The following is a 14,490-nucleotide window of genomic DNA, read 5'->3' on the forward strand; positions in this document are numbered from 1 at the left end:
TAAACACAGAGGCAAAGAATTTGTTTAATACCTCTGCTTTTTCCTTATCTCCAATAATCTGCCTGCTCATCTCACACTAAAAGGGTCCTATATTTTCTTTTCTCATTATTGTGTTATTAAGGTACTTAAAGAACTTTTTAGGGTTTTTCTTACTTTCTATTGCAATCCTTTTTTCATTATCCATTTTTGCTAATTTGAGTGCCCTTTTGCCATTTTTCTTACACTCCGTATAATTCTGATACGATGCCTTCGTCCCTTCTGACTTAAAGAATCTAAACGCCTTCCTCTTCTTGTCCATTTCCTCCCCTACCTGTTTATTTAGCCACATTGATTTTGACTTATTTATTTTATACTTATTACCCAAGGGTATACACTGATAAGTGTGCTTTTCTCACAATGTTTTAAAGACTGCCCATTTATCTTCTACATTTTTCCCTGCAAAAACATCATCCCATTGTATTACTACTAGATTAGACCTCAGTTTATTAAAATCTGCCGTTCTAAAGTTTAAGGTCTTTGCTGAACCCAAGTAATCTGTTTTTTGATAATATATTTCAAATGAGACCATGTTATGATCACTGCTACCCAAATGTTCCAGGACTTGAATATTTGTTATTACTTCTACATTGTTTGATATGACCAAATCCAGTATACTGCCCCTCTCCTGGTTGCTTCCGCAATAATTTGGGTCATATAATTTTCTTTAAGCACCCCCAAAAACCTGTTTCCTTTTGTTGTAACGCTAATCTCATTGCCCCAGTCTATGTCTGGATAATTAAAATCCCCCATTATGCAAACATGACCCAGTTTTGATGCCTTCTCCATTTGCAAAAGTATTTTAGCTTCCTCAATCTCGCAGATATTTGGTGGTTTATAGCATATCCGTACAAACATTTTCTTTATACTTTTACCTCCACTGCTAATTTATATCCACGAGGTCTCTACATTTTCATAATTCCTTTCATAAATATCTTCCCTTATAAATAGGTGTAACCCTGCTTCCCCCCCCCCCCCCCCCAGACTCTACGGTGGTGTCTAGGGTACATGGGGGCTGATTACATGCGGTGTGGTGCGTACCTGTTAGGAACAGGAGGGGCTGAGCTTCCCGCGGTGTTGTGGGGGAGCCAGGACCGGGCTTCTGGGGTCATAGCCTCCATGATCTCTCAGTGGTGCAGCGCCTCCATCTTCTATACTCCCAGGGTAATGGGACAGGACCGGTATAGAAGAACCCCTCAGGTCCCAGGGTTATACTCTCCAAATCACACACAGCCTTTACGGGTACAGAACAGTCTCTCTATTTGACAGAGCAACGATATCCCAACGATAAGGCTTCCAGCAGCCGCAATACAATCGCCAGGACGAGGTACAACCCGCACACCTCCGCCCAAAGGCTTCCTCCTCTCCTTCCCTCCAAGTCACTCTTCCGACAGGATGGTCTGAGCTAGGGCTTCAATACCCCGTGGCCCACCCCCGAGGTTAGCCTCGAGGTGGGTCTTGAATTCTCCCCCCATCACACCAGTCTATAATTCTATCAGCTCTACTTATAGACGCTGATCGTTTCAGTTCCTCTCTCTCTCGTCCGGCACGCTGCGCCGGGGAGCCCGTAGCCTCCTGATACTCCTCGGACCGTTCCGCAGGATTCGTGGCTCACGGCCTAATACTCAGCAGCTCTAGACTCTCGATATCCCTGCTCACTCGAACTCTTCCTAAGCTACTCTCTCTTACGAAGAACCATCAAAAGAGAGGAACACGGCACCACAGTAAAGAACAAGAACAACCACTCCCCGGAGTGGGCTGCTAAATATAGAGCTAGCCCTTCCCCTCATGGTGTCAGTAGAACCTCCCCTCTTGCTCACGCCTGCAGCAGAGTCCAGGCCTGCGTCTACCACTCAGGTTAGGGCTATGAAGGGGGAAAACCCATAATGATTACTGGCGCCTGATCTTAACAGGACTTACCACAGTAGAAGGAAGATAGGTATAGCCTGAGCTGTTTACAGGGGGCTACATAGGTTTTAGATCTGGTTTAACATATACACATACTCCACCTCCTCTTCTATTACAGTACATACATACTATAGGTGCTTATGCATACACATACATCATATTGCATGCATTGGGGCACATGCAAACATATACATACAGGACCTTATGGATACATATACATACATGATACACATACCAACATACATATATACTCATGTGCCCATGCACACACAAACACTAATGTATGAACCTACACAGATACATTACTACATGTAAATTACAAAGACATGTAAATAAACACATACATATATATAAGACGAGGGTAACCCACAGGCGGCAGCTGATCCCCCCTCCCTGGATTTAAATATCACTTGGCTGGGGTGAGAGTGAGGAACTGTTCATGGAAAAGACACCACACCACACTACAGCAGCAATGGCTGCCTCTTGTGGTCACCAAGAGGAATCAGAGTACGGAAGGGACACCCACTCTACTCTTGCCGGAGGGCGTGACACATGAACGCAGCTATAAAGCACTTTGTGATGGAGACAGATTGAGCAGATGCCTGGGCTAGAAGACGAACGATGGCTGTAGACATACAATATGGAGAGCATTCTTAGGATTAGTAAAGTGTCTCAGTAAACGTGGTCTGTAAACTCCCGAAATCGAGACTCTGCTTCAAGTTTGTAGCCAGATTCTTACAGTTCTGGACACTCCTGTTACCGCTGCTGGGGGGGTCTAAGAGAAGAATCAACAGTGGCATATTGCTTGCGTAGTGCTCCCTCCATTTGTCTTTTAACGCTGACCCGTCCTCTAAGGGCATAGCAGACTTTCTGGCGATATGATAAATAGCTGGGGCATTTTCTCAAACCACAATATACTCAGGACAGAAAGGGGGCATTCTTGAAAATGTGTTAGTCAGCGGCACGATGTGCATTAGCAGTAGCATGGAAACATCACCAGGCCCCGCCCGTAAGAACAGCAGAGCAGAGAATGAATGAAGTTATGCGCACGGAGAGACTAACAGCTTTCCTGAGACATGCTACTTAAAGATCTCACTGGACCTGGGAACCATGGATTAGGAGATAAGTCCCCAGGGTGCAACCACTCGACTTAGTTTGACTTTGGGCCCTGTTCCCCTAAAGACAAAATAAATGATTTGGTGGACGTGACAAATTGTAAAGAGACTATGCTAATATAAGTAGAGAAATGTACAAGGAAATGATGACACCACCCTTCCCTCTCCCTCTCCCATCCACTTGTTTGTAATATTGTACCACTGTTGTATTTAACATGTAAATCGTCAATAAAATAAAGTTATAAACAAAGAAAGAAAGAAAATGTGTTAGTGACCCCATATCCAGGGCGGCCAGGTGTCCAGTATTAAACCGGACGGTCCTGTATTTGGACACTCTGTCCAGTAAAACATTAGAGGTAATACTGGGCATGTATGTGTATACCGGTATTACCTCTCTGGACATAGTGACCTGACCGGCTTGGGGGGCTGCGGGATTTCCCCGAGCAGGGAGAGAGCAGGGCTGTTGCTAGAGGCTGGGAAGCTTCCTCCATTCTGATTGGCGGCTGCTGCTGGGTAATGCAGCCAATCAGGAGGCAGTGTCAGGAGCCTGAGGGTTGGGCCAAGGAGAGGAGGAAACAGCACGGAGTGGAGAGCAGAGAGGTGTCTGAAGAGCGTGTGTGTCTGGAGCGTCGCACCTTTCACCATTGTGTCCAGTATGTTTGGAGAAGCCACAGGGCGATCCGACCCACATCTACTGTCTGGGAATCTCTATTCAGGGGAAATAATGTCCTTAACGGATTGATGAACAGGAGAGTGTCCCAAACCTTCAGTGAACCCATGAAGGCATTGTCTAGCACAGGGGTGCTTAAAGTGGGGGGCACGGCTTTTGCAGAGGCCCCGCGCTCTTCCCCAAGGCATTTAAATTAAATATCGGTGGGGGGTCGAGTGATTCCTCTGCAACATCAATTTACCTGGACTCTGGCGGCGTCAGAACACGCCTCCATGGCAACGCGTCGTTGCTGTGGGGTCATGTCATGCGGCGTCAAGGTAAGGGGGGAGGGCGCGAGCAAAAGACGAGGCAAGGCAGGGGGGCGCAGCAGCCAAAGTTTGCGCTCCGCTGGCATTCCCCGTTCTGGAAGAGGCTCTCCGATATAAAGGGCGGATCGCAGATTTTTAATGAACTTTGCAAATCTTGTCAATGTTAAAAGAAGATATTTCATCAACAACCCGACCACCTTCCCCCCCAGGAAAGGGTTACACCTTCCTCAGAAAAACATTCTGTAAAGTCTGTGAATCACCCGGCGATGTCTCCGATCCGGACCTTTTCTGAGGATGAGCGGGAGCTTCTAACTTGGACCCGTCTGAGAAGGCGCGCCACTGCGGCAGCCTTCTGTACACATTCAGAGCACGGCTCTGCAGCGCGAGCGGCTGCAAGCTTTAAATCACGGGCTGTGCCACGCCAGGATTTCCATGTGACCTTTCTGGGCTTGTTAGAAGGGGAATCCTGAAGATGAGGAACCACCCTGGGTTCTGGAGAGGTATTTTTAGTGGACGTGACAAGCAGAGCTACAGATAAAATGACATTTCCCCCACCCCCAGAATACTGCAGACAGACAGACAGACAGACACAGAGCTCTGCATGACCGAAAGTCCGTCACCTGTCAACGTGAAGCGCACGCCTGCAGCACCTCCCATTTACACCAAAATGCTCCAGAATGGTCCGGAAGCCAAGTGGAGGCGAGATGCAGAGAAGGGGGACGGGGGGACAGGGGACGAGGGACTTGTAGCGCTTGGAATGAGGTCGCTAGGGAGTGCCAGGCTGACAGAGGTACTGAAGGGCGGCTTAAAAGCATGTCTTTGGCCCAGCACCAGGAGTGAGTGCGCTCCATGCTTTTCTCCCGGCTAACGCACCATTGCCCAAATAGATACCCAGCACCCCCTTAGATAACTACCCCCTGGCTAAGGTAGGACACGATAAACAGACCTCGGGAAGAGACACACCTCCTTGTATGCCCTGTCAGAGACCTTGTCCTACCCCAGCTGGGTCGAGGAGGAATTATCTCAGGTGTAGAAGTCGTCATGGGAGGGACGCAAAAATAAAACCAGATAAAGCACCATTTCCGAATAAGAGTCACTTCCAGTAGTTGTCGAGCTACAGACGAGACACAAAACCACCACACAGCGAGTGTGAAAAGCAAAAAAGGGCGACGGTAAACACCATTCTATTCCCATTACGGTTATGTCTATTCAAAAAAGAAAGCACTGGAAAAAAAACACGGATTTTGGTAAATAGTCAACACTGAAAAGTGGCCGAATAAGCGGTGCTAACATGATACCGTGCAGAATATTTACTTGAATAAACCACAAGGTGTCTTACTGTTCCATAAGGTACTTTATGGCAAAGCCCCCCTGAGTAGAATATAAGCCATATAGAGCTATAAGGGTGTTCCTCAGTCTGTTCAGAGATGAGGTAGAGCTGGAGGAAAAGCGCTCAGTGCTTTAACCCAAATGGTGAATACCATCAGGATACAAATCACCTATCCCCCTCTCCCCCCCAAACCAAATCACCTATCCCCCCCTCCCCCCCAAACAAAATCACCTATCCCCCTCTCCCCCCCAAACAAAATCACCTATCCCCCTCTCCCCCCCAAACAAAATCACCTATCCCCCTCTCCCCCCCAAACAAAATCACCTATCCCCCTCTACCCCCCCAAACAAAATCACCTATCCCCCTCTCCCCCCCAAACAAAATCACCTATCCCCCTCTCCCCCCCCCCAAACAAAATCACCTATCCCCCTCTCCCCCCCCCCAAACAAAATCAACTATCCCCCTCTCCCCCCCCCAAACAAAATCACCTATCCCCCTCTCCCCCCCAAACAAAATCACCTATCCCCCTCTCCCCACCAAACAAAATCACCTGTCCCCCTCTCCCCCCCCAAACATATCACCTATTCCCCTCTCCCCCCCCAAACATATCACCTATTCCACCCCAAACAAAATCAAGTCGATTGAGACATTCTCCTGACGGGGGCAGGACTCCGGGGGGGCAGGACTCCGGGGGGGCAGGACTCCGGGGGGGCAGGACTCCGGGGGGGCAGGACTCCGGGGGGGCAGGACTCCGGGGGGCAGGACTCCGGGGGGGCAGGACTCCGGGGGGGCAGGACTCCGGGGGGGCAGGACTCCGGGGGGGCAGGACTCCGGGGGGGCAGGACTCCGGGGGGGCAGGACTCCGGGGGGGCAGGACTCCGGGGGGCCGGACTCCGGGGGGCCGGACTCCGGGGGGGGCAGGACTCCGGGGGGGGCAGGACTCCGGGGGGGCAGGACTCCGGCACACGGTGTGTGAACCCAGATGACTAGTTACCAGAAACCCCTCTAGTAGACAGATGGCCAAATGTGCAACTCACCTTCCTTCTTCAGCCATTTGACAATGTTCCCTTCCGCCATCGTCGGAGACAGTGCTGGCATGAAGATCTGCAGAGACGGCACCCCTGCAAGGCAAAGGGATCGCTGCATCAGTACCTCTCACTCCAATAAGCACACGCACACAATGCCAGTTCTTTACTTTGGCTGCAGATGTCACAGAACGACACACAAGGGGAGGTCCGACGCTTTGCGCAAGTTTCGCTTTCATGTATAAAACAAAACAAAACAAAGATGGCAAAAACTCTCAATGTCATGTAATTCATTAGGAGAAAGGCAAAACAGACTTCTAGCCTTAAAGCTGCAGTTCAGTCATTTTTTTTAATTTATTTATTTTTTTACTTCAATAGTTTCACGTGGGCAATCTCTAATTACCTAAAGAACTGTATAGCTGCAGCTCAATTCGTTCTCCATGTATTGATAGGCGAAATTTGGTGACATAATTAGAGCTGGCATATGTTTTTATTTGCTTCTGTCACTCAGTGGAAGCTCATGAATATTCATGAGCACTCCTGCACTGACATGTGCTAGAGGGAGGGCAGGGCTGACAAAGGGGTGTGCCAGGGCTTGTGACAGGACATGAAGGGGCAGTGCCTTAGTAAATGGCTGTTAAAATAGAATACAAGAAAAATGGTCTTTCAAAGTTGTTTTTTTAAAAACAGAAAATGCTAAAAGTATTTTTTCTTACTACAGAACTGATTTAATAAAAAAAAACACACATGCAGGATATTGACTGAACTGCAGCTTTAATAATAATAGCATGTTCTTGTATAGTGCTGCTAGTTTTACGTAGCGCTCTACAGAGACATTTTGCAGGCACAGGTCACTGCCCCGTGGAGCTTACAATCTATGTGTTTGGTGCCTGAGGCACAGGGAGATAAAGTGACTTGCCCAAGGTCAAAAGGAGCCGACACCGGAAATTGAACCAGGTTCCCCTGCTTGAAACTCAGTGCCAGTCAGTGTCTTTACTCACTGAGCAACCTGTTCTCACCTTGAGAATTTGTACCAGCCGGCCAGCATAATACATTGTGAACATACAATACCAGCTTTGATCTTCATTTATGTACATCCAATACACATTTAATTTGCTACTTTATTGAACTCGATATTAATAATACATGACTTGTTTGGGGAGGCAGTAAGCCCTGCTTTTCTCTCTATTGGTAGTTAACTCATTTATTGGTGTTAGTCACTGTCTGAAGAATTAAGGACCACCATTCCCCATAATATAGCACCAAGAGGTAGTGTGTGTATTTTGTTATCAGCCCCTGACATCATGGCCCACCCAGCCACACGGCTTGTCCACGCTAAGCGTGCAAGTGTTACACCTGCTCAGGAGAAAGGGTCATTAGATTTGTGGGATTACGTGTAACCGGTTTTAGCAGGTCAAAAGCACAAGATCTCCTAGAATGGTGTACACACAATGCACGCTACAAACACTCCTCACTTTGTGTATATCCATTCCACAAATCGGGGAGTACCGACCCCTGAACACATGTATATTTACCCTGATTCTTCACCACTGGCCCCAGAGATCTGAATATCAAGACGGGTTTTAATCTCTCAACTTCTCTTTGTTCTAAATAAACATATGCGAATACATACTGGCCAACATTTCAAAGCTTCTTTCAGGCGGATATGGGACATTGAGGTTGATTTTAAAGCTAAAAATCATGGCTTCTCCCTTATAAATAGGTGTGGGTGACTGCCATGTAAATAACTCACATATATTCTGCAAGATGAACAGTTTGGGGCAAAGGAGCTACAAATGTGTGATTAAAACCGATCACAGGACAGGCAGCTGACACAATCTTGTCCGAATATGGCTTCATTTTCCCGCAACTGCCGCGTCTCTGTATCGTCTGACCACCTACTGAGGGCTGACCTCATTTCATCACGTTTCCTGCAGGCAGAAGGTGGAGCAGAGACGGTCATTTTACTGACACCCAAGCTGCTGGGCTCGTGCCACCTGCAGGGCACGCAGCGCCCCAGAACAGATACAGCCATCATTAAAACCGCACAATACTCTGCAGCACGGAGGCAGCGAATTCTATCCTGCATAACCGTGTGTGTAACAGGAAACAGACACCCCGCCGGTCTGTGACGGCGTTCCCTCTTCCAGCTTTCCTGGAGACCTTTTACTCTGTGTCTGTCTTGATAAGATCACAAATACACATGAATTGATGAGCAAGTAGAGAGTGGAGATGATCTTCTGTTCAGGTCAGGTTACAAAACACAGACAATGCCTTTATTTTAGTACATTCATTCTAATGAAAACAAAATATAACGAGTCACATTCTCCCTCCTTACACAAGGGAGGAATTTAAACAAACAGTTTCCTTCTTCTTCCAAGAAGTTTATCTCCGGGAGGAAACATACTAGCAGCGTTGCTACCATATTTCATGCCTTGGATGTTGAATATTTAGGTGTCAAGCTATATAAATTATAATAATAATGTCAGGGATCATGGCCGGCTGTTCATATGTAACCTTTTCATAACGCATGGGCTGGTACTACAGCTCAACCCCGATATAGCGCGATCCGTTACAACGCGAATCCGCTTATAGCGCGATGCGAGCGTGGCTCCCTATTTTTGTATTTATGAATACTTTAGAAACACGATTATTGGTGTCTTAAATACTTTATTGTACAACGCATACAATGGTACATTATTTCTAACGCGATCCGCTTATAACGCGATGTGATTCCTTGGACCCCAAGCACGGCGTTATAAGGGGGATGGGCTGTATTAGTAAAGGGTAATGATGAATCAGAAGGTGCTTTTGAGCAATGTGGCTATTTATTAGTGAGGACACGAGTGTGATTTCATTAGTACAAAGCGGCGGTAATTCAGGCGAGTAACGCAATCATTCTGCCCCGCGTTCTACAAACTGTGAAACCTCATTAAAGTCGCTGTCGCAGTCTGAAGATTAAGGCGGGGCATCTCAACTCCAGTCCCCAAGACCACGCAACAGGTCAAAGTAAGGATATCCCTGCTTCAGCACAAGTGGCTCGATCAGTTGAAGAATGCACCACCTGGGCTAAAGCTGGGAGGTCCTTAAAACTTGATCTGTTGTGGTGTCTTGAGGACTGGAGTTGAGAACTCCTGGACTAAGGCTGCGGCCAGGCTAGGAGCGTGTGCGTTCGAGCGCCGTGACGCGCTCTGCTTGGCCTTGCGATTCCTGGCCAGCCAGTTGTGCATGTGTGGGGGCGTAGACATGACGTCACGGAGCTGGTTCGCCCACATTGGGCGAACCTCTCACTTGACGCACCAGCGAGCTGCAGAAACAAATGTACTTGTCCCTACAAGCCAGTGGTCAGGCCCAACTTCTGGGTCCGCCTGCTTGTTGCCGGGTCCCACCTCTCCCCAGGTGCTGTAGATGGGGTCTTTCATCCCAATCCCTTCACATCCACCAACGCGGGACTCGAGACCTCCGCCCGCAAGGTAATATTCCTGGGGGAATGTGTGTGTGTGCACGTAATTGGAGTGCGAGTGCGATTGAGAGGAGGAGGGGGTGGGGGGAGAAATCGAGGACAAAAGGGAGTGGGGGAGGGGGGGAAATCGAGGGCGAGAGGGAGTGGGTGGGAATCAAGAGTGAGAGGGGGGGGAATCAAAAGCGAGAGGGAGTGGGGGGGGGAACAGAGGGCGAGAGGGAATGGGTGGAAAAACGAAGGTGTGAGGGAGTAGGGGGAAATCGAAGGCGAGAGGGGAAGTAGTGGGGGGGAAGGAAGGGAAATAGAGTGAGAGGACATGGGGGAGGGAGGTCATGGGGCAAGGATTGAGTGTGAGGACTTGGGGGGGGGGGGTGGAGAATTAAGTGAAAGGGAATTAGGGGGTGGGGAAAGGATTGAAGTGATATGGGTTTGTTAGCCCTTCAAAGCAGATACTTCCCAGGGAACTGCCCAATAATCTTGTGCAGTGAAATATGGTGGAAACAGTGGATTTTAACATGTGTTTTTGGAGGCTATTTGGCTTTTAAACAACCTCGCTCACACACTGCGCGTCTTCGTATCCACAACATTTTAGGTTCTCTTCCAAAAAAAAAAATCGAATGTTCAGATTTCACCTCAAGTCCACTTTTTATTCAAGGTTTTCATTTTGAGAGTTAAGATTGTGTCTCCTATTGTTTCTTATTAGTATTGAAGTAATTGTCATGTGAAAGTCCCGAGCCGATAATAACCCCTCTTCCCAGCAAGACAAAGGCAGACTGTCTTCTCTTGAAGCCACGCCAGAGGGCTCAGGCCCGACTGTCTCTCCCAGCGCAGCGCTCCCGTGATCTGAACACAAAACTCGGATTTACCCATTTGCAATAAATCCTAAACGCAGAGAAGACTTATTACTCAGTATCAGAACAGGACATGTTTTTTTATTGAGACGTTATTTTACATACTCATTTTTATATTTTTAGTCCAATCACCTTTATAGCTACGAATCTCCTCCTTCAACCATGTCCTAAAATGAATCAGTCTTTTTCCCAATAAGGAAAACTGATCTAGGCCAAACATCGGGGTTAATTCTATAAGTAGCAGCAAGTACACACGTTTTCTGAAAGATCAATAAAGCAGAAGAACTTTGCACTGCATGAAAGCCTCAGTTTCGCATTGCAGAGTAAAGATACAGATACCCATTTAAATGTCACCGTCGACAAAAACACTGATTCTGTACCTCAATATTAACAGGCTTCCAATTGCTGTAACCAGTGTTTCCCAAATGGTGGGTCGCGACCCGGCACCGGGCCACGGCACCAAAATTGCTGGGTCGCAGCGAAGCTGGCCGCGCGGTGTCTCCCGTCCGCCCCGTTCAAGTAAAAAAAATGGCGGCGATTCCCCCCGCGGTCCCGCGCAGGGCAAGCAGGGCCCGCTCCCTTCCTCCCCTCGCTCCCAACGTGGGACGGAGGAGGAAGTACCAGCTCCTCTGCGGCCCGCACGTTACATGGGGGAGGGTGGAAGTACAAGCTCCTACTGCGGCCCGCTTCCCCCCGCGGCCAGCTTCCCGAGCTCTCCTCCCGTGGCACCCCCTCCCGAGCCCACTTCCGTGCCCCCAAGCACACCTCCCGTCCCGGGCAGCAGGGGATATCGGGGGCAGCAGGGGAAAGCGTCCGGCGGCAAGGTAAGTCACCCCACCCAGTCACTGCCTCCCACCCAAGTGTCCCTGGCCCCCTCCCTCCCACCCACCCAAGTGTCCCTGGCCCCCTCCCACCCACCCAAGTGTACCTGGCCCTCTCCCACCCACCCAAGTGTCCCTGGCCCCCTCCCTCCCACCCAAGTGTCCCTGGCCAACCCAAGTGTCCCTGGCCCCCTCCCACCCACCCAAGTGTCCCTGACCCCCTCCCTCCCATCCACCCAAGTGTCCCTGGCCCCCTCCCACCCACCCAAGTGTCCCTGCCCCCCCCTCTCCCACCCAAGTGTCCCTGGCCCCCCCTCCAGTCACTCACATCCGTCGTTGCCTGTAATTCACTGTTTGTGTCTGTGTGCGTATAGGGGAGAGCGAGTGTGTGTGTGTGTATCTGTATCAGTGTGTGTGTGTGTCTGTGTGTGAATCAGTGTCTGTGTGTATCAGTATCAGTGTAAGTATGTGTGTATCAGTGTCTATGTGTGTATCAGTGTTTGTGTGTGTCTGTAGCAGTGTCTCTGTGTGTGTAGCAGTGTCTCTGTGTGTGTAGCAGTGTCTCTGTGTGTGTAGCAGTGTGTGTGTAGCAGTGTGTGTGTAGTAGTGTGTGTGTAGCAGTGTGTGTGTGTGTGTGTGTGTGTGTGTGTGTGTGTAGCAGTGTCTGTGTGGCTGGGTGTGTGTATCAGTGGCTCTGTGTGTGTATCAGTGTGTGTGTCAGTGGCTGTGTGTGTGTGTATCAGTGGCTGTGTATGTGTGTGTATCAGTGGCTGCGTGTGTGTGTATCAGCGGCTGTGTGTGTGTGTCTGTGTGTGTATCAGTGGCTGTGTGTCTGTGTGTGTGTGTGTGTGTGTGTGTATATCAGTGGCTGTGTGTGTGTCTGTGCAGGCCCTATATGCCAGTATAGGCGATAAAAATTTTAGTGGGTCACGAAAAAGAAGTTAAAAAATAACCGGGTTACGGAAAAAAAAGTTTGGGAAACCCTGGCTGTAACCATTCAGTTTTGCATGAACAGACAGGACACTCCTGATTTAACCATGCTCTCTCTAAAGGCCAAACAGGACTACTCTCCCTCACTCAAATAAGGTTTATTGGCATGACAAACATTTCAGGACAGGCAGTCCTCGGTTATCCGACGCAATGCGTTACTCAAAATGGCGTCGGATAGCGAAACGTTGTAAAGCGAAACCCGTTTTCCCATAGGAACACTGTTTAAATGAAACGTTCCGTTCCTGAATGCATTTTTAATGCTAAAATACACAAAATATTTTACTCAAACAATAAGATTATGCTGCACACATATATTATGATGTAAAGATTCTATTTATTGAATCCAGAACTGTATAATAAAACTGTTAGACATATTTAAAGGCATAAATACACCACAAAACCTTCACACAGACTGATCTGGATGATTTCCCTGACTGCAGCTTTCTGATTGACATAATGTTGCAACTTTGCAAAGCGTCGTAAGAGCGTCGGATAAGCCATTTTGGCGTCGTAAAACCGGCCATAGGGATGCATTGGGCTGCGTCGGATAAGCCATTCGTCGTAAAGCGAAGCGTCGTAAAACGAGGACTTACTGTATTGCCAAAGCATGAATAACAGGGGATAGGATACAATGTTAACATCGTACACGGGTAAGTTACACACGGGATGTGGGGTTTAGTGGGTGACTCAGAGCCTGTGACAAGTGTGGAGTGTGCAGCCAGTTCTGCTGAGGTCTACAAGGATCGCTATTTTTTGGTTCTCTTCTATATATTAAAGTTCTGGATACGAGCTGTGAGTTTCTCCAAGTGGGCACTCCTCACTTCAGAGTATTGTGTGCAGCGCAGCAGGAAGTGTGTTTCATCTTCTACTCATCAACACAAAACCCAAGCCACGCCATCTTTTCTGTTTTTGACACTCTCCTCCGACCTTCTCCTCCCACCTCTCACCCTTCCTTCCCTTCTCCTCAAGCATTTGCAGGCTACTTTAAAGGCAAGGTGGGTGCAAGCCACAGATTTTCTGTCCCTTCCCCCTCCTCTCTGCTTCTACCTAAACCACCTCCTTCCACTCTGAACTCTTTCTCCTGTTACAGAGCTGGAAGTTTCTAATCTACTCTTCTCCCTCTACCACATGCCCTCTCGATCCCATCCTCTCGCACCTTATCAGATCTTCCTCCTGTCTTGGTCCCCACTCTCACCCACATCTTCGATCCTTCCAAAACTTCTGGCACTTTCACCTTCCTTTAGGCATGCAGTGGTCACACCTATTCTCGAGAACAGACCATTTGTGCCTTACTAACTGCCACTATGTATCCCTCCTGCCGTTTGCCTCCTAATAGCTGGAACGTCTTGTGTTCTCCCGTATGATCAACTTCATTTCCATGCCCTCCTGGACCCTTCCCAATCTGGCGTTCGTACACCTCACTCAACAGAGACTGTGCTCAGTAAAGTAACCAATGATGTACACAAAGCAAATTCCCAAGGCCACTTCTCCCTACTAATCCTACTTGATCTCTCTGCTGCTTTTGATACCATCGATCACTCTTCTCCTGCATATTCTAAACTCTCTTGGTATCTGCACCAAAGCTCTATCCTGGTTCTCAAATCTCTGCCATCGCATATTTCTCTCTCTGTTGCCAAAATGTCTTCGTCTTCTGTCTATCTGTCTGTTGTTTTTACCTCCAGGCTCTGCTTTGGGACCTCTTCTATTATCTCTCTACACACTATCACTTGGTGACCTCATCAACTCCTTTGGTATCATCTCTATGCAGATGATACACAGATATCTATCCACCCCGACCCTCACTCCTACAATCCAGTCCCAAGTCTCAGATTGCCTCCTGGCTATATCTTCGTGGATGGTGCTCTGCCGCCTTAAACTTAATGTCTAAAACTGAGCTCCCCATATTTCCCCCTAAATAAATTATCAAATTATCTCCCCCTTTTCTATCACAGTAAACAGGACTACACTTTATC

General features: G+C 48.3%; 1 protein-coding gene across 1 annotated transcript in view; it reads right to left on the reverse strand.

The window, feature by feature from the left end:
- PDHX (pyruvate dehydrogenase complex component X) overlaps positions 1–14,490 on the reverse strand; it is a 93,455-nt gene that overhangs the window by 73,169 nt on the left and 5,796 nt on the right. The window contains exon 2 of the mRNA XM_075567568.1: positions 6,405–6,488. Within this exon, the coding sequence (XP_075423683.1) occupies positions 6,405–6,488 (84 nt within the window). The remainder of the gene's footprint in view (positions 1–6,404; positions 6,489–14,490) is intronic.

Source organism: Ascaphus truei, chromosome 12, assembly GCF_040206685.1.
Source record: "Ascaphus truei isolate aAscTru1 chromosome 12, aAscTru1.hap1, whole genome shotgun sequence".
In the NCBI taxonomy this organism is placed as follows: domain Eukaryota; kingdom Metazoa; phylum Chordata; class Amphibia; order Anura; family Ascaphidae; genus Ascaphus; species Ascaphus truei.